Source organism: Acromyrmex echinatior, chromosome 3 (assembly GCF_024713525.1).
Source record: "Acromyrmex echinatior isolate Ae372 chromosome 3, ASM2471352v2, whole genome shotgun sequence".
NCBI lineage: Eukaryota > Metazoa > Arthropoda > Insecta > Hymenoptera > Formicidae > Acromyrmex > Acromyrmex echinatior.
Window position 1 is genome coordinate 10152933 of NC_141854.1, and position 21860 is coordinate 10174792.

The following is a 21860-nucleotide window of genomic DNA, read 5'->3' on the forward strand; positions in this document are numbered from 1 at the left end:
AGATAAATAATTCCATCCAACCGGCGAACGATTCACGCCATTCCGGATTCAGTGATAAATGAGTAGTACGAATGGAAGAGAAGGAGGGTCTTATGCATATACGTGCATGTATTATTATGTACTTTTACGTGATTTCTCTCTCCGTCTCTCTCCAGATTTTAGCCGTGTAGCGTCCGTTTTACATTATCATTTCAGTGCGTGGCTATTCTGCAACGATTATGTGAGATTAACTCACGTTTGCGTGAGATTACAACAGATCTTCACATATCCCGTATTTTCGTATTTTAATGAACATTTTCTGAATTACGTTTACGCGCTAACCTAATTTAGACTACTTTTTTACGCTGCCCGTACGTTTCGCGTAATCAATTCTTTTCTTTTTGTTAAGATATTTTGTCGTGTATTTTGTATTTTTTAGGATTAAGAGAGCTTGGTATTGGATTGCGTAAATGTTAAGTCACGAAAGAAACTCGTCAAAGTAATGATCTATCTCGCCCGGACGTCCACCTTTGCTTCACATGCGGGTAGGGTATTGAAAATCGCGATACAGGGACACGCGGATGCGAGAGAGGAAGCGAGAGAGGGATTGAGAGTGAGGGACCGATGTGGAGGGCGGGGGTGGCAGGAGGAGAAAGGGGCACGAAGAGGACGAGTCACAAAGAGAGAGGCGATCGGGGAGGAGAGCGAGAGGTGGTGAGAGGGCGAGTATCGCGATACTCCATCGGACAGAAATCGATACAGGGACGGCCGGGGTAACCGGGTGCGAGGGGGGACGGGTTGCCTGCCGGGGGTTTCTGTATTTTTCGTGAAAGCATTACGAACTCGTCCGCAAATATCTCCGGCGCATGGCTCTCAGCTATGCTCGAGGATTTGCGCGACAGCTCCCGATGGCCGGCTCTCCTCCGCGAGTTGCCGATGCTACCGACAGGTATCGAATTTCATTCCGAAACTAATTCCCGACGTGTCGAAGATCGACGCGTCTCTCTCTCTCTCTCTCTCTACTATTATCAACGAAGCGATGGGAAGATGTATTATAGCCGAGGGAAGTCACCTCGACAATTTCTGACACGTTTTTCCGAGATGTCGGACTAATCGTCTAGATAGATCCCTTCCCGTCACGTCATCGTGTTCCATCTTTCACAGTTTCGCAACTGTTACATTTTTGAAAACGGCCGATCGACGTTTTATCGTGGGAAAGGAAATTTCTCCACTCTTGGTGTCGAATGAGAACCACCGTGCTCTTCGCCACGTAGTGTTGGCAGAGTGCTCGTGATCGATTACTCGTCATCCGCGCGCGATGTCCCGAGTTCGACGCCCACCCGCCCACTGCCAAACCAAACGTATTCCTTCCTTTTTTCCTCCACTCTGTTTTTCCCGCTCCTGCTCTCGCATTCGTCCTCGCTCCTACCTTCCACGTGGTCATCGACCGTGGACCGTGGACCATCGGCGTCGTGCGCGGACGTAGATGCTCGCCGCGAATGGACGCATTTTTCGCCTTTTTCACCTTTCTTTCCACGGCCGCGGCCCCAGGCAAGGGCCGGGTTATTCTGCAAGTTCACGGAGCGTCAAATCGAAGTCACTTTCCCCAAACGCCTCTTCTCGCTTCGATGGAGACTGCGAATTTTATTTTGTCCTTTACACACGTTCGTGTGTGCCTGGAGAATGGAAATGCGGTGACTCAATTCGAACACCCATTCGAAGACTCATTTAAAGCTGTGGTAACATTAGTTTTTCTCTATCTTTGTATTGTGGAATACAACATTTTCAGGAGATACAATATCGATATTGTATTTCCCGAAAATTTTGTTCAAGTCTTGAAATGAAATTTCCATTTTTGCTTACAATGTATAACGTAAAGTTATTTCTCTTTTACCTTACATTTATTCATTTTGTGAAACTGAATATAAGAAACAATTTTGTCACAATTGAACAATTCGTTGAACAATTCATGAAACGATTGTTGAATAAACGAGTTTGCCTTTACTTATTTGTAGATACTGCGATGCTATTTCCGCAAACAATTTTATTTTCTTTACACGAATATGAGACAGTTTTATTAACTGTAAAATAAGACGCGAGAGAAATTTCCAGTTTGCGAACCGTTTTATTTCCTCAACATTGCGGAATAACTCATTGTTGCAAAGGGGAGAGCGTTGCCGGACCGAAGTTTATAACAAGTGAGACTTGCTACCAAAGTTTTGCCGGGACTTTTAGATATATTCTCCGCGTGAAAGTCCATCTAAAATTGTAGATCCTACGTTAACGACTCCAAGTCAACGCCGAAGAACCTCGACGCTTCTTCCAAATTACTTGGCGAGAAGTACAGTATTTTATAAACTTACCGGTCAGTAGGAGCAGCAATAATGTCGAATCCATTCCCAAAACCCTGAGTATATCCGGATGGAATCAGCTCAACACATTCTTGAAACTTTCCTGAAACAGAATACACAGTGAGTGAATTAGAACTATAAGCTTTTAATTCAAAGTCTCTGTCAATCAATAATTGAACAACGCAAAATTGAAGAGAAGTTAAACGAATTCTAATCCGTTAATATTATATGTATTTCCGAACAGAATTCTACTTTTAATTATGATTGCTAAAATACACATCGACGATTATAGTTTATTGGGATTCTCTCTCTCTCTCTCTCTCTCTCTCTCTCTCTCTCTCTCTCTCTCAGCATGATTATAGCGGAAGTGTCGAGTGACAATTACTACAATCACATGCAATTGGATAGTTCACGGAACTATGATAAAACGCTTGGTTTGCACGACGTCAGGAACATATGTAGCGCGTTGCATCAAATGGTCACGGTTTGGACATGGGTCGATGGCCAAAGTCGGACAGGACAGTGGTAAAGAGCAGAAAGGTAGAACCCCCCGCCGTGGGGGTTGGTCGGACGAAACGCGTTTCGCTCGGAACGAGAGCGTCAGTAGTAGAATTCAGGGCAGAGGGAATTGCGAGGAGAGGGGAAGGAGAACGTTCCCGTACCGGAAGTGCAACGGCGGCCATTTTTCACGGCGCGGACGTCCGTTTCCGGTCCACGATCACCACGAAATACAAACAAAAATGGCAAACTCGGGATGAAGACGAGGGCGGGACGAGCAGGAGGTCCGGGAGATACGGAACGAAAGAGGAAAATGGGAAAGACGGAAATCAAGTGCCGAGAGACAGAGGGGGCCGCGACGCGGAAAAAGGACGACTAGCTTGACGACACGACGGTGGTCCCTGTCGTCCAATGGGTTTCCCTTTTTCCATTTTTTTTTCCTCCTTCTTTTTTCCGCTGCTCCCTTTTCCATTCTCGCTGCTATGTCCGTGTTACACGTGTAGAATACTCTCTTCGATCATACGATATCTTTAAGATTCTTTTTAGCTCTAAAAAGCTTCCTTTGTTCCTTCAAGCGAGATCGAATTTTTATGATACTTAGCGTTAGATGTATATTGGCAAGATATATTATAGATTTTATATATCTATACATTTATCACACAGCTGTTTGGATGAGTTATACTGTAATCAGTATCGCCTCTGACACTAAATCTTTAAAGTCATGAAAGAATGAAAGGAGAAATAGGAAGAATAAAGCGGTCTTAAACATCAAATATTAACTTTAATCTCACTTTAATAGATTTTTTCTTCTTTTCTAAGATAAAAAGACCGAAGAATGAATTAAACTGCGGTCAAAGTGAACTTATATTACGTTCACAATAACGCAACGTAGAGAATTAAATGACGACGCATGATTAGCGGATAAATGCATTTTAACCTATCGTAATGAAAAAGAAAGGAGGATAACCGACTTGAGCGGTAATAATCTGAGTTCTACGGATATAAGGTAGTCGTCTTTGCCGTTCGACGCCAAGGGGAACACCCGGCATCCTTGCCAATCTCCGCCCTTTGCCGTTCTCAATTTCCATCGCTCTCCTCGTATAATAAAGCCTCTTTGTCTTCTCTGTTACGGCGACGTGGTCTCTCTTTTCGCGGTTCACCACCGCCGAGAAACGGGAATGGAAATTTAGTTTTCTAGGACGGGGCACGTCTTCGGACCGGACGATTATCGTAACGGACGACAAGGATGAATGAGCTCAACGTAACTTGGCACCAATCTGAGCACAAACGAGCTTTTGAAGTTCACCATGGTTATCATAACCTGAGCTTATCAGAAAGATTAAAGCAGGCGATATGCGAATATGAGAATCGTGGGTTCTTATCCTTATCGAAAACTTGGCAAGTCCATTATTTGTCTCTCCATTCAATTTTTCAAACTAAAGTACGTGGGCAGTTTGATAAGTCAGTGACTTTTTTATTTTTTTATTTTAACCAAAATTTGACTTATTTTTCAGCATAGTTTCTATTCAAAAAGTTACTCACTTATCAAACTGCTCACGTATTCCTGATCAGAGTCATACAAAGGAACTTTTGCAGTTTAACTGATCACGCAGATTCTCAATTCTCGATAATGTTGAAAATCTAAAACGTTAAAACATTACATGTACGAGTTTTCTAATTATATTATTGTCAAACTCGTATTGATAAACTTCAGGACTTTAATGTCAATTTTTACATATATCTATAATAAGATTTTGTCATTATTTTCTTAGTGAATCTTATAAAAATAACGTGGCATCTAGTTCATTGAACAGTTACCAATTTTCGATCTTGGAGGTGAGGGGGCGATTCGGTAAGCTGGCACGAGCAATTCCGCAGAAGTTGAATGGCTGTGCGCGCGCGAGCAGTAAGACAAGGACGGGCAAGAGTTATGCATTATGATTCGCTCCGTTCTCTCCCTTGCAACCCTCCAGCGCCAACCTAATAACGTCACTTGTTGCACGAGCCCCCCTGACCTCCACACTAACCCCGGCGGGTTTTCTCTCTCGCTTCGTCTTGCGCGAAACTATCGCCTATCCGGCACGGGAAAGTCCCGTCTCAAGGATACCACCCCGTCTTATGAATTTCATTTATCTCGAGCGCCCGCCGTGAACGCGCGCACACACACACACAAACCGTGCGTCGAATTTACTTCGTGCGTGAGTACACATTCAAGCGTACGTAACGACACTCGACATCTCCATTCACGAATCGCAGATCGCTGACGTCGAGCATCTCCACACTGAGAGAAAGGATTTTATTAATTTAGCAAGCCACCAGTACCTTTTTTAACCGGTGATATGTGACAACAAATTTTGCTCTTGTGTTTGCTGCTAGTCTGTTACCAATCAATTAGTAACAGAAGTAAACTATATGGAATATCTAATCTATTTTTTAGATAGACTTTAGGCTCGTTTACAGACAGAATTCGTAGATGATCGTGGAGTCCTAAGTTGTAGGAAAGCACAGTCAAATATAGGGAGAATGATTAGAATTGATCAATTTCTTACGATTTGGAATCCTGCAATCGTTACGACTTTTATATATATTATTTGTTACATTGATGAATTAATTTGCAATCACAAAACGTAACAAATCGATCTGTTTTTTAACAAATATCCCATTTGCTTTCCCTTGATTTGTTCCTATAACAAAATCATTTCTCTCAGTGCATCGACGAACTTCTGTTCTTTACGCACGATCGCTAATACTATGCAGCTTCTCTACTTTTCGTATTCTTTGGATGCCTTTTATGATTCGCTTAGATCTCACGAACGGTGGATCTCCAGCATCGTAATTATAGCGAGGAAGCATCGAGAGAAATTGAACAATTGAAGGCTAAATCTACATTTTTTTTCCTCTCGCTTATTTCATAACGATGAAATGCAATATCCTTTATCGCGTGTACAATATTGGCATACATCGTACCTCTGCGAATTTATTTGAACAAAAAAAAAAAACGTACATGGGGAACGTTCAGGATCCTATTGCTTTCGACTGCATGTTCTAAATTGTATACTGATAATTTAGCGATATGATAGTTTTTTAGTAAAGGATTCATAACTATTCGATCGACATTGGTAGAAAGATGGCGGCATAGTTCTGTCTAACTACGAGAATACCGTAAACGTGAAACGAATCAATTTGTCCCTGGAATTTTTTAATTAAACGTTTCCCTTTCTTTACCTCGTTACGCGTGCGGCTAGCCATTGCGTGACTAGTTTACACATTGCATTCGTACATGTACAAATGCAATTTGTGTACGTGTATGTGTGTGTGTGGATGTGCGTGTGTGTAAAAGTAATACAAGAATCTTACGAAACTCAAATTTTTTTACTTTACAAAGAAAACATGTTTAGAGAGAATTTTTACGACACTTTATCACTTTTACCTTTAACTAGGTAAGTGGCAACAGCACTCTGTTCATAATTATCATCAAACCTGAAAAAGGAAAAAAAAAACGAATTGCCTAGAAAGTGCCTTAAAGTGAATTATTTTTACATTCCTCTGTCTCATAAGAATATAAATATAACGTAAATTTATTAAACTTTATATATACTATTGAAAAATATAAAAATAAAATTTGTTTGAGATATTCTAAGCACTCCACTAACTTAAAGGTTAATCTTTATTACGATAAGGCGACAGTGGCGTTTATCTGTCCTGTTTATCTTACACGTTTCGTTGAACAATGCAAAATTCGTATGTAGTAGAAAGCATTGTATCATTTATTATTTTCTTGGATAACGCGTTTACAAGACAATAATTCAGTTGCATGAGTCGTAAAATCGCGGTATCGTGAAATCACGTCTCTCGAGAACGCGCGGGTATGAAGGACGTAAAGGATAACCGTAAAGGGAGATTGTTCGAATGACTCTGCGCTCTTTGCGCGTCGGACGCCCCATCGTGGCGCATCGTTAACGAAACTTCGTTGGAATTTCAGCACGCCATTCCTCACCGCGCAATCACCGCCATATATCACGAAAACCACGCCGAAGTATCAACCTGACACGTTTGCACGTTAATGCGGAAATGATCTCAAGTACACTCTGTCTGACAGAGAATTTATCAAATGTTCTCAATGGTATTGAGGAGACTTTGAATCAAATTGATTGCGAATGTACGATTTATATGGAATGTATAGTTGCATTAAATACGATTGTGTGCGAAGATTCTGTGATCTATACTGAGAAAAATATACTTAAAAATTTATTTGTGAGATATATTTATTTTACTGTAATAAATCCTTGTTTAAATATAGCGAAATAAAATTTTATTCCTAGCAAATAAATTATTTACTTTCGTTCTTTTATAATTAATGTGATGTGTTTCATAGAAATGTGTATTTATCACTGTACTCAAATTTTTTACAATTAACGAATAATGAAAAAAACGTTACATGTAATATTTGCTTGCGAATATTTTGACTTTTTTTCCAGTAAATAATAACACTCTTAAATACAATATTTAGCAATAAAATTTGCTAAGAATATTTTAATATTGTTTATAAATTTGCATATTCGAATCACAGATCTTCGCTCTGAAAATTAAACTTGTTGTAAACAATTTAAATTCTACGAATGAGGATAATACAAAATTGTTTACTGCTGCTGAATAAAAGTGCTCGCTGCTTTGAAGCAAGCTACGACTTCCGCAAGAAAAAAAATATATAGGAAAAACGATCAACCAGTCTCGATAATAGGAGCCCTGGGCAATTTTAATCGAATCGAAAGCAACGGAGCCGCAGGAGGTATTCTGATTGTAATCCGATAAAGTTTCGCTCACGCTCGTTACACTGTCAGATCGCATAAAGCATAAATTCGGGCGGTGTTTAACGAACGCGCGCGCGCAAAAGAGAAAGAGAGAGAGAGAGAGAGAGAGAGAGAGAGAGAGAGAGAGAGAGAGAGAGCCCGCCGATGGTTACGGTTACGAGATACCGCGGCACGAATGTTTCACCGCGGGGAAAATAATCGACTGCCGGCTGTCAACGTGTGCTTGAATTGTAGGCAATAATAGCATCGCTGGTACGTGGGATTAAAAGCAACGGAAAAACTACGCTACGCTCGAGATATATCGCTACTCGATATATCTCGCGCTAAGCTTTCTGTTTTCATGCAACGCAGCGGAGCACAGTTCGTTCGAATGCGTTATATCCCAACGAATCTTCCGGGGAATGAAAGTCGATGGAAAATCGAAATACTGCTGTTCTATACAATAGATAATCTAAGTACGTTTTGGAAATTTCGGCAACATTATCGTTTTACATTGTTATTTTAAAATATCACTCCCCTGAGAGATTTCAAAACTGTATTCTTAAATAAATTATTCCCTGTGTAAAAATCGAGAAAACTAGAATAAAATCATCACGAAATGTTATTAAGTAAAAATCGTATATCTCAATCGTTCACCTCTCATGGCTTTTCAGCGTACCGTTTGTTTTTCCGGTTTTTGAAATTGTGATTTTTCAACACTCTCGTATTCGTGAATATCTCTGAAAGTGACATTTTCAAATAATAATATTTCGGTGCAATGAATTTTTCGACGTTGTGTCGTACTTTTTTTTATAACTGCAGAATTTCAATTTTTCGAAATATTGTATGTCCGTTTCAAATGTAAATAAAATCATGTATCTTCTCTATTTTAGGGATATAAAAAAATTAATATTTTTAGTAGAATATTTTTGTATTAATTTTTATGATTCTGTAATAAACTTCCGTAATGACTTCACGTCATTAATGTTAACCAATTAATAGAATGAAATGGACCAGTGAGAATCGTTTTATTCTACCGCTTGTACAGTATTGCGCAAATATAGAAAGACTTAAGGGATCATTTACATATCTACATCCGAGCAACGACTCGTTTATTGTAAAAGAGAATGGTAGTCATTATGTGTCTTTTCATTCTTCCTTGCAAATGCGAATTAATTCTAGTACCTTTAATGCTCATTGAAACATCAGAAAGAAAGATGCTTTCTGCAAAACGTGTATTAAAGGATATAACAAGCGTATAAAAAACAATCATTATGCATTGAAAATTCGGTTAATGCCGCAGAAGGCATCAATATATCAAAAGGGCTTTCGTCGCTTTTGAATCTGCGCTATGAGTTTTACTCACAATGCGAATTCATGAACGATTCCAGGCGAAGAACGAGGGTATTTCTGCGTAATTCTATGCTTTTCCGCTGAGATACAATCGCGCAATTAACTCCCCCTTCGTTAACAGTCTTCTTATGCATAAAAGGTGATATTGAACTAACGTTCGTTGTGGCCGGATATATTCAAGTAGAACACAAGTCATCGTGACATCAGAATCGTCAAAATGACTCTAAAATGATCACTATAAAAGTCATTTTTTAAGTCACTTTTTAAGTCACTTTTATGAGATGCATAATTATACATACGCACTTTAATTTACCGGATGATTATTTTTTAGGTATCAATTTGCATTTTAAACTTATCTACATATAAATTATATTGTTCCCTTACTCAAAAAGTGGCACAACTAAAAAAAATGTGGTTTTTGAATTATGAATGAATCAAGTAAACATTACTCTATCAATCATCAAAAGTAAACTAAACTTCATAAAATATCATCATTATTTAAAAAGCATAATTAAAAAAAAATTATCAGTAATATAAGTAAAAAAAGGGTGATTTTTGAGGGCTGTAAAATGAAAATGACAGACATTTGATCGTGTTAAGAATAATTTCATTTTTGCGATATTATATTTAATTAGTCAATAATTTTCTGTCGCGTTAAAAAATAGTTTTTCCTTATCTTATCTCAAATTGCTAATTTATTGAACGATTAAAAAGATCATTTGACGTATATCTCTATTTTTTCCTGGTTTAAATCTTTTCGAATAATTGGATATCGCTGCTGAAAGCATGAGAAAAAGGAAAAGAGTGAAATGAAAAGAAGGAATAGCGGAGAATAAGGCACAGTGACGCGGTGATGTGGTAGATACGAGCGAGAGTAGAAGAGATTGCGGGAGAGCGTTGGAGGATGTGCTGTCGTTCCAAAAGGATAGATCGTTAAGCTACTGCTGAATGGGGACGTCTCCTTTCTAGAGCTCCAGTTCGGCCTTTTCTTCCGCCTGTCTCCCAACCGACTTTTCGATTTTCTACGTCGTCGTGAGGAAAGGATATTGTTCGGCCAGCGATGTAATAGCGTCGCGGTAGAGACAGCCGCGAAGAAAAAAGGACTCCTGAGATTTCAATGAGAATTTTTCATCAGCGTTTGCTCGCTGCCAAAGTGCTGATTAGTGACAACGAAGCTGATGAAATTGTTTTCCGTACTGCTTCCCCCTCGACGCGTTGGTCTCAATACTGAAACCTGTTTTGAAGGGTCTTGGAGAATTCAAGGATCCTTGAACGAGACACAGGCAGCTAATGTCCTCGAATTTAGTTGGCTAATTAACTAACCACTAAATAGAATAGTTACAATAGTTTAAATAAGGTTAAATGAAATTGATATTTCCGCTTCTGTTGAACAGAACTATAGTCAACTACTTGATGGTATAAAAAATGATGACGGTTATACCGTTAAATATCAAAGTAATGATAATCTAATTACTTGAGTTAAAAACAAATATTTTGTTATTTTTAACTTCCATGTGTGTTAAAATGTAAATCAATTCCTATTATATAGTTAGCTTCAAAGTAAACAACGTTTATATGAACGTAGGCACTTAGTAAATAATAAATTATATTTGAGTTAAAATACATTTTTTTGAGTTAAATTATTCAACTCCATTATTTGAGTTAAATTAGCGAAATATTTAGTAGAAGCAGTGGCGACTTTTAGGAATGATTAAAAATAACTCAAATTGAATATAATTAGACATTATGAATTTAACAATGCACAATCCGTTAATTCTCTCTTCCATGTAAATACATTAGGATAGGAACATTTAATCAAAAGTTACATTGCTGAATATACGGTCAGAAGTTTTGCCATTTTAATATTATGCAAAATTTTGCGTGACCTGCGTGTATAAAGTGTATCAGAATAATTTCCGTATCTTCTCAATTACGAATTGTTTCATAAATTCGAATAAATGTCATGAATTAAATCTTTTATATTTAATATTTTATTTTAACTATAATAAATTTTTCAAATTTTTATTTCACAAATTTTTTTATAATATAATTTTTATAGATAGCCTTTAATGGTTAGCTTTTATCTAGCTTTTTATTTTATACATAACTGTTACAAAAATTATTACTGTTAAGTAGTTAATAATCGAACAGATTATATCAAAATCAACTGATCAAATGATAAACGTGTACGTAAATTATCCCTCTTATTATATAATAATATTAATTCATAAATAAATTACTCATTAATTAGTAAGTATATTTTATGCTACACCAAATTGCGGAAACTGTTGTGTCAGACTGAATGGTTCATTATCATTTCACATTATTAAATTGCCTGCTTCAATATCGTTAAATCTTAAAATAACAAAATATTTATTGTACGAAAATTTTGCATAACAACATAAAGTGATCTACATCCTCAAAGTGCTTTTAATAAAATGAGCGTTAACTATCACCCATGTTAAAATAATTCTGTAATTTATTCTTTAAGATGACATATTTTTTTCTCACATCTAACTGTCTCTTTTCTACATAACTTACACATCTAATTATCTTTTTTTTACATAATTTACGTTTTATAGTAGATATAAGTTGTAATGTAATAAACAGCTCAGTAATAAACGACAACAGTAATAAACAATAACGGAATAATCGAATTTGAAAAAAATGTTTAACAAAAACGTCATGGCGTTTCTCATTCATTTATGAATATTTATGTTATTTTTAACGTTAATAATCACGCTTTTGATATACAGTTTGAATTTACAATCAGTATTATGAATTTATTACTAATGCGATATTGATAGGCTCTATCTAGCTTTGTCATTAATACATTACTCAGTCACGTTGCATCTGCTGAACATTATGAACATCACAGACCATGTAATTGTTGGATTGCCAAATACTTAATAACCATTCAGCGTCTATCGATTATTACCCGAATCGGGTCAACAGTCCTCAAATGGAGGACTTGACGAACAATTATTATCAAAATTACCTTAGCATTTTGAAAATTATAATACTGTTAAATTTTAAAATGTTACTTATACATGTTTGAGTGATAGTAAAATTTCAAACTTAATCAAACTTGTGACAGTTTGCTCTAGAAATTACTCGTTAGTCAATATAAGACCGTAAGACGGCACATGAACGCGAAAGCCTTTTAGTTCGACCGTTTCCAAATGGTTTACTCAAACAAAAAAGACTAGAAAAGTTGTCTAAGGAAAACAAACATCAAAGAAAAAAAACTTGACGACTTGGAGAGAATATTCGAGAAATATGAACGTGTTTTAGTATCTTTAGAAACGATCACGTTACAACTACGATTTAGTTAAATCATTGTTCGTTTCATTTATTTTCTCTCAACTGCCTACGATATTTATACGAATTTTCTCCCTAGCGTTCTCCCGGCATTTTCCATCGAATCGCGATCAGCTTTTCGCCACTTTAGAATTTACCCGACCGGAAATTAAACCTGCCGCTTGGTCGATCCGTCCATCTTTCTCGCTCTATCCCGCTTCCGGGCCGCGGAAGCGGATCCTCTCCACGTAGACTTCTCGACGTAGACTTGGCGAGATGAAAACGATCTCTGAGATGTACCGTGGACTGACCAGAAAGTAATATCGTTGCGGGTATTGGCCCATGATCGGGTCAAAGTAGATCTAGAATTTGCATCGCCGCTTCTCTCGCTGTGGTCGTTATCGCGTATATATAAAATAATATATTGGATTCTCGCGAAAACGTATAGCACATAAATAGAGTAAACCTCGACGAGGCGAGAGATAATTCATTATCATTCACGTACCCAATACGCGAAAAATAAATCCGCGTATCTTTTTTTTTTTTCTTTCTTTTGCTGCTCGGTGGTAATTCCAGAGTAACCTTTCCGAATAATATTTAGAACCGTCAGCATGAGCAGTCCAATAGGTTTTTTTTTATCGAGTTTTACGTATTTGCGACGTTATATTTTTATTGAAAAGAAATAAGTAACTTACTATTTTATCCGTTTTTCTCTCTGTACAACATTCTGTCTGTACAAACCTTGAACGATGCTCCGAACTCGCAAAAGTGACCGATACTCGCGAATACAGTTTCCGGCCGTAAAAAAGTGCGAGCGCCGTGTTGCCCGAGGCGCTTCTTCCGCCATACCGTCGCTTGAAGCCATCGTTTACCTACCAGCGAATAAAACCCACCCGTCTCCATCGCTTCCTGCGGCGTTGTCGCGGAAACGGAAGAACGCGTATTCGTAAAAGTGGACGTCCATTACGTCCACTCGCGTCGCCCTGGAAAATTCCCCGCCGTCGCCAGTACGCGCGCGCGCTTGCGTCTATAGACGCGTAAATGGCGCTACCGAGAGAGAGAGAGAGAGAGAGAGAGAGAGAGGGAGAGAGAGAGAGAGGGCCGCAGAGATCCCAGGGACGTTACCGGCACAGAGAGAGAACCTCCGCAGATTTATGTCCTATTCATTACTAGCGACACACCGACGTGGCGCGCCCGCGCTCTCGGGGCCCGCAAACTCGCCCGCTCGTTCACTCACTCCGCTTTCAACCCCCATCGTCGCTTTTGCCTCCCCCCCCCCTCCCTCCCCCTCCTGCCCCCTCGTCGGCCTTCGTCCACGTCCGCCTCCATCGTGGGTACCGATATGTTTACCGTGTAGCGAACCGGTGTTTGCTCGACGCGCACAGCACACCGCTGGTGTACCGGAGGTACCACCCGCCGCGGTACCAGCGTACGTATATATGTGGCGATACATTAATGACAGGCGGATAGACGCGCGCGGCTGTCGAATCGCGCGGCGAACGTAAGCCCGCGTCCAACTAGCTCTGACACGAAACATCCCTTATCCCTTTGGATCCACCCCATTCTCACGAGACGTCGAATTAGATCTCTAACAGGATCAAGTATGTAATACCACTTTATTAGTATAATTTTGAAACCTAGAAATTAATTAATTAGTAATATAATTTATTATTACCAATTCTTTATAAAAGGAAATGAAGAAGTTTTTGTTTAATTCGATTGATTCGTTAGCATTCAATTTTCTGTAAATAACTGTAAATTTAATTTAAGGATGAATACAAGTATAAGACACAAATAAACAGTTTGTGTGTTTGACATATTATAGGTTTTTTAAATTTCATTAATTGTGTGTACGACAGATTCCTGTGTGAGAAATCGAGGTTTCAGCTTCTATCCTGAGATCCTTATCTGTCCCTTGCGATAATCCAGAGTGAATCTATAGGCTCTGCTCTTTTTATTTAATATAATATAATAATATATGAAGATAGATTTTTGTAAAGACTCTGCTAACTAGATTTATAAGGAAAATTACCAATAGACATTACAAGTAACTCAATTAGAATTTACGAATATCTAGCCTCTGGTTAGTTTTGCTAGTATTAATTTGTTAATCCGTGGACCATTTCCTCCGGCTAACTCTGTAACTAAATCGTGTAGCGGGTATTCGATTATATCGTGTCAGTGTACTCGGGAGAAACTATTTGCATTACCGGAATAGGAACAAATGGTGTACGGGTCGTGTACGAAGCTATATATTTAAGTCAGGATATTTGCGTTCGAGCGGTGTAGAGACAAGGCTGGGACACGAAAGGCGTCCCATTCGGATATTTAAGCGTAAACGTTCAACGCCGTTCAATCGAGTCATGCTATCGGTCGAATATTGCAAATTCGCCTTAATACAGGACCCGTGAATGCACACACTCGCTTATATGTATGTATACTACGGGCATTCGAGGTTGCGCTGCGGTATCGTCGCATTTGATGGCACGGCCATTCTCGTTGAATTACGATGGAAGGGTGCACCGAGCACCCCCTTCCGCCCCTCTTCACCCTCTTATACGCTCTCGTCGCCGCCGCGCCACCCGGTGGTATTCCGGACCGGTGATTTCTCGTCGCCTAACTGTACGCGGATGAGTCCACGCTCGAGAACGTCGCGTTACGACCTTATCTAACTTGCTAGCTGAAAAAAATTTCGTATCTTGAAATACGAGGATTAACGCTTGAATCACGAAATTCGCGGGATTCGCAGTGGGCGAACGGAAAATATTCGCTGATAATATTTCATATAACACAGCATAATTCCAGCAATATTGCAGCAGCATTACGACATTCCGGTAATACTTCGGTAACATTGTAAATGTTGCACTAATGTTGCTGTTATATGTAACTGTTTCTGTGGTTTCAATTTTAGACTACGGTCTACTTGATGCTACAATTACTACTTCGAAGCATTTTTTCATTGTAATTAGTAAAATTCTTTCTTTCGATTGGTCAATCAAATGTTTTAGAACGTTTGTACCGCCAAGTGACCTAATCTTATAGCCTAATATTTTATGCGTATGACAAATTTTTTAAGTGTGTTGATTGGCTGCAAGACAGAGATCTGAGACTTTTTCTGTTTTGCAGCTAATCAACAGACACTTGAAAAACCTTGTCATACAATATATGAAATATATGTCAGCTTTATTTTTGATCTGATATAATATAAATCGATCTTTATACGATTTATAAACAAAAGTGTTGATTTGAAAACAGCTTGATGTAATTTTTTCAGATTACGCTTAAATTTTGTCGTTGTCTGGACTCGTACATGGGGAAAAGATCCTTTGACTGCGACTTGCGAGAGATAATAGCTCGTATTTACCGTCCCTTTTAATTTTTTTCAGAGCGCGCGCGCTGAAAAAGATGAATTCTCGCAAAAGATGTCGCTTACACGACACAGAAAAAAGAAGAGGGGAAAAAAAAAGAGTCTGACGTACCGCAGCTTATTCTGCTTTCATCGTACGAACTCTGAGCCCATCCAGTTTATACTGTCGGCGCTCTTGTGTAATCTGTAGGTTTACTCTTATTCATCATGACTTATTCTCTACCATATTCTGACATTTTCCGACATACTTTGGCACGGCTTTCGCTGTGGCCATGTTATCTACGTTTTAAGTTCCTTCATAACTCGCTCAATTTGAGCGGCGATTAACAATCCTAATTAAGTACGATAAAAATGCGATTTGATGAACTCGTCAAAGTGCGAACCTTGCGGAAACTACGAGCATCGATGATCTGTTTGCGAAAGATAGATGCTTCTGGAAGCTTTTCCAGTCATGTCGGGGAAACTTTTATCGCGCGTCAAAAGTTCTCCCATTTCGTCGGCGTACAGCGTGAGGCGGACGTGTGTTATCGAGGTATCGGATCACCCGATAGCGAGAAATCGATAATGTCGCACCCCTACCCCGAGTTCTTAGCGCACCATATTAGCGGCAATCTCTTCCAGCTGAGGAAAAGAGGTGTTTGGTTACACCAAGTTTTATTGAGATTTAGAAAGTCGCTGCATCGTAAACCGTATACCATTAGCGTTAATGTAAATTTTACTTCTACTTTTTTTATTAGTACTAAAAGTTAATAAAAGCAAATATTACAGTGCCACCAAAAAACTTATGTATGATAGATGTACTGAATGCGAATGAAACAAATACCTAATGCGCAGAAAATGAAAAGTAAATATTTAAATGTTTACAAGCGATAAATATTTATATACGCCTCCCTAACTGTATTTTATCTTACTATATCTTTCTTGTGACCACGATTCTATGTTCTATTTTTATTCGTTGAAGAAGCAAATCAGTTTCTGAATTTACTCCAACGTGCAGAGATAAATGTACATTTAACTTCTCGGTACTATATTAATCACGATAAATTTTTTATACGATAAATTCACCGAATTTCATTCTAATCTCGAAATGTAAGTTCATATCTCAGGCAGCCGCTGTTGCCCGACATTTGGACTGATGGCCGAGCCATAGGGGATGAAATCTTTAGGGGTGACGCTGATGTATCGTCGCTCGTCCCGTAAATGTCGAGGAAGATCTGTCGACCACGTCGAGAGACAGAGTTACATTCGTTGTAGACGGGAATGTAACGAGCGTTCACAGAAACGTTTTGATGGCGAAGAAAGTTGCAGAATTTGTATCTATGCATTTTTGGCCATGTTATGTGGATATGCGAGAATGGCAGATAAAGAGAAAGAAAATGATAGGTATTTGCATGCAAGTAGTCGTATTCGAGTAGGATCGATAACTTTTCGCGTCGTGCTATTTCGATATATTCGTGCGATTCTATTTGTTGTGCAAAAGCATTCGTTTTACAAAGACCAGTTCAACAGGATATTATTGCTCTAACCAGAAACCGCGTTAATCGATTGTTACAATGTTAACGCGTTGAATGCCATAGCGAATACTCGTGTCCGTTGTGATATTTGACTGTGATATTACGTACCGTGTCGCGCAGTTTCCTTTTACGCGCGCAACATTCCAATCTGTAATTGTAATATGCAAATATGCTGGAGTCGCAAAATTATTTTCTCTTAAAGATATAATGTATGTCTCTGTTCTCTGTAGTAGCGTTATGTTATATTTTCTTCAATTGAAATAATATGTACTAGACAGGTTGAGTGTTGGAAAAAGAAAAATAAAAAGTACAAAGAATTGAAAGAACATAAGTATAATCTGCATATATAATCTATATTATATTCGAATCAATGATTCGTTTAAAAGTTAAATTATCTTTAATACTATTGAATAATGATACTATTCTTTAATCACTTTTCGACAAAAAAATGACTTTTGTATGACTGAGCACCTAGTTCGAGAACAAGACTAATCATTTTTTATAATTTTTTGTCTGATGAATGCAAATCCATTTCTCAAATTGTTCCATTACAATTTTGAAAATTACAAAAAGGACATATTTGATTGTATTATAACGATATATGTTAGGGGTGTTTTATTACAATCGAAATTAAATATGTTGTTAGGACTTTCAGCCCTCAAAAGGATTTTTTTAGTGTCGGCAATGATTAGTAAGATATTTAAAGCGTTCTATTACGGAAAAGCTATGAATTGGATTGATCAAACACATGATTTATCAAATAACTTTCAATGATATTTATTTAAACTTAAGGACTTTTTAAGTTCTTTTCTTTCTTTATACAGAACATCCGCGTTACGTTACGTTAAGTATTGATCGTAAACTGAAGCCTGTACGTAATAGTAAACTTGCAACGCACAAAGAAAATCATAATGTAACGTAAAACATTATGTTACGATTTTCTTTGTGCGTTGATGTAGAGAAAAACGAGTTCACAGCGCTGAACAGGTTAAGCCGATTATCTTAATTATAAGAATTCTAAAGCATAATATACATACATTAATTTGTATGTAATGTTTTACTTCGTCTAAAATTTGTTACCTATATGCATAATAATGTATTATGCATACATATATGAATAATTACAAAAAAGATGCATTCGAAAAACTAATTTAAGATAAAAATACTAATAAATTTTCTCAAGACTTGTTACCATCTCATTCTATCTTAATTACATAAGCTTACTATTTATTATGTTTTCTCTACATTTTTTGTAACGATAACGCATTACAGATATTCGCATAAAGAATCTGAATACAAATGCGATGTCCAAAGTGACAAAATAAAAATGGTTTAATATGACGAATGTTAAAACTTGTAGAATATTCGGATTGCCAAAATGAAATCTTTCATGATTTTAAAATTTCAAAATCAATTTTGACATCAGATTTGTATTGAGTGGCTTAAAAAAACAAGCCCTTAAATTAAATTTAAATAAGACCTAATTAAAAACTATTTCGTAAATCGTCAATGATCTATCAGCTTTTTTGCAATATACTCTATATTTATAATAAGATATTTAATTTATATTATAATCGATACTAAAAAATCCTTTTAAAGGCTGAAAATAAAAATCCTAATAACATAATTAATTTTGATTGTAATAAAACTTCTCCAGCACGTTATGTATTATAATTATAATATAAAATACATGGAAACAGCCCTTTTTGCTATTTTAACTGCAAATTTTTCAAAATCTCTCTTTGTGACATGATGAAGGAATTTTGAAATCAGATTCATATTCAACGTTTAAAAAGATGTTTACAAGAAATTATTTGTTTTGTTCTAGTTTTTTCTTTTATCGGACAGGGTAAAATTCAATAGTAAAAATTTTTTTGACGAAATGATTTAGAATTGTAATTAGGGATTAAAATTTACAGGCACGCGCTTAACGATCGAAACTTTCAACTTAAAGAATGGTAGGAATCTATTATTGGAATTTTTTGAAAATGCGACATAAAATGATATTAACGATGATATTAACAACAATCGACAATGATATAGCGCTAATTGTATGACGCGTGTTGGCTGTTGTTCAGCCGCGAGTCCGAATAATTCCCATTCAGCTGTTAAAGAGTACAAAGGGCCAACGTTTTGTCGTGCGTAATACGAGAGTTACACCAGAGCACATTGCCGGGCCATTGGCTCTCAAACGTTACACAATGAAATACTTTCGATCCCGCACTTCCCTCGCGGCCGTTTAAACGCGAGTCATGGGCGTGTGATCCTCCAACCGTTTCACCTCTCCAACTCCTCTACAAATAGATGGGTTTACCGTTACACTGCGCCTGCCCGGTCCCTTAAGGGCAATCATAAGGTGTTTATATTACATTATACTATGCAATACAACTGCTGGGGGCTAATCGTTGAGGCCACGCGCGCGCAATTGCGATCACGCGACCGTGTGGAGGATTAGGACGAGGGTGAGGTTTAGACTCTTATCTTTGTACACACCCGTAATCCCGTTGAAACGGTGATTTAGCGACGCGAGCACTGCCAGATATGTGGGAGTAATAAACGACCGTTTACCGAGATAGTAAATACAGACGGCACTCCGCGCCTCCGTTATCAACTGTCCCAGTAAGGGATCTTGATCGCGCATATATATATATGGAATATTGAATCTATCAATTTCCCACGTCACGTTATATGTCACGACAAATTGGTGACGTACGTCCGAGTGGGATTACGAATCCACTATTTCAATTATATCACAGTAGGAGTATTTTATATCCCGTATTGTGTCTTCAACAACGCACAAGTAATGCCTATGATCATAGCCGTGATTTAATGCCGTGATTTAATACTACTAAATTTGTTATGTTGCTGTCGTACACTGCTAAAAACAATGTGAGATATATCTTCTCAACAGCATACGCGATGTAACAATCGTGCACCATTGTAGTGACCTGCGGCCTATTACATTATACCGCTAGTTGCCACTACGTTGACTGTTACACCTAGTTTATTATGGTAATTAGTTTGCATAGTGCATGTTTTTAGCTTGTTAATTGTTCGCAGAACAATTATACGACACGGTATCTTATAACTTTCAAATAATCTTACAATTATGCCTCGGAAATTGCATCGTTAGGATTTTGAATAGTTGAGGATTTCACAGCGAAAATTATGTAACATAGATATGAATAAGCTATTAATAACAAGGGTCGTTATACTTGAAATTTTTTTTGACAAAAAACTTGTATAAAGTTTTTTCTTATTTAAATTATCAATAAAACTTTTTTTTATTATAAAAAATGTTTAGAACAAAACGTGTACAATATGAGAAAAAAAATACAATTTCTATTTATTAAAATAAAATGCACTTGACTGATTTTACAATTGGAGAAAGAGTTTAGTCGATTTTGGAATTGAAGTGTCCGTTACTTTTTGTATAGATGCAAAAATAGTCAAATTGAATTCATCAAAATTTTTACAAAAAATTTTGAAATATTTTTATTACTGTTAAAATAAAAAAAAATTATTTACTGTATTACAAAAAAACATCATATTTCATGTATACACATTTATTGGAAAAATACAATGCCTTTTCCTTTTTATATCAAATTCATATAAAAATTTAATATTAAATACAAAGAAAAAAATTGACAAAACAAGTTATATCAAAAATAATAATAAACAAAATAAAAAATTAGGTAAACCTAGAGGTTGACTAGAGTAAAAAGAATTAACTTTTTTGCAACTTGACTCCTGCTTTTGCAATTTTTTCCCTTGATTTTGTATAGGATTCATAACCGTCTTGCACATTTTTAAAACAATTATAAGTAAAGTTGAAACCAATAAGTTAAATAGAAAAAAAGAATTTGATTTTTGGTCGGAGCGGATGCTTGGAGTTTAATATAATGTTTATATGCAAATTTATAAATAAATTTTTTAATTTTATAAATCGCGCTGATTTTATTTATTAGATTTGAAGTATTGTACATAACTTGAAGATGAAAATTAGATGACAAATTACATTGTTCAAAATTCCAATTTATAACCAAGAAGCTAAAAAATTCAGAGTTCCAATATCTAATTTTCTTATATTTTTGGATACAGTTGCTTTTGCATATCAGGTATTCGTATAAAAGTCTTAATAAAATTCACCCCAGACATTTCTTACCTGACTATGTAGGTAAAATTTCAAATAAAATGACATCTAAATATTACTCATGCATGTGCGCAGTGCAAGGTAGTTCGCGCTCTTCTTGTATGTGCATGTCGCGTTTGCATTCCGCCGTCCCTAAATCCATCTAAAAAAGAGGAGGGTATCGGGAAGTTTTTCAGACGAGCGAGCATCGGAAATTGTTTCCGTAGCATAAATTCTTAGTGCGAAATTCCTCGAGGGAATTAGGGTTTTCCGATCCTCGATAAAGATGCTGGCACCATCGGTGGAATATAAACTACGAAGTGAACTTCGAAAAACTCGTCGAGCGAAAAGAATATAAGGACCGAAACGAACCCGATGATCGGATAAAAGATATTTCTACGCGAATCCTTTGGCCATCGCAAGTGAATTCTATCTTATCGTATCGAAACGCCATAACATTGAATTTGTCCGAAATCTTTCTCGCGCTGTAAACGGACGAACGATAGAACGTGGAATATTTGTCAAGAAGAATAACACGGCTGTCGTACTGCCATAGCTTATTGTTAGAGATGCGAG

The 21860-nt window shown here is 37.2% G+C and overlaps 1 protein-coding gene across 6 annotated transcripts in view; it reads right to left on the reverse strand.

The window, feature by feature from the left end:
• The window catches only part of Dscam3 (Down syndrome cell adhesion molecule 3), a 118752-nt gene that overhangs the window by 57621 nt on the left and 39271 nt on the right, over positions 1-21860 (reverse strand). For all 6 annotated transcript variants that reach the window (XM_011067265.2, XM_011067275.2, XM_011067257.2 and 3 more), the window contains one exon: positions 2343-2433. In XM_011067265.2, coding sequence (XP_011065567.1) covers positions 2343-2376 — 34 coding nt within the window. In that variant the 5' untranslated portion in view covers positions 2377-2433. The remainder of the gene's footprint in view (positions 1-2342; positions 2434-21860) is intronic.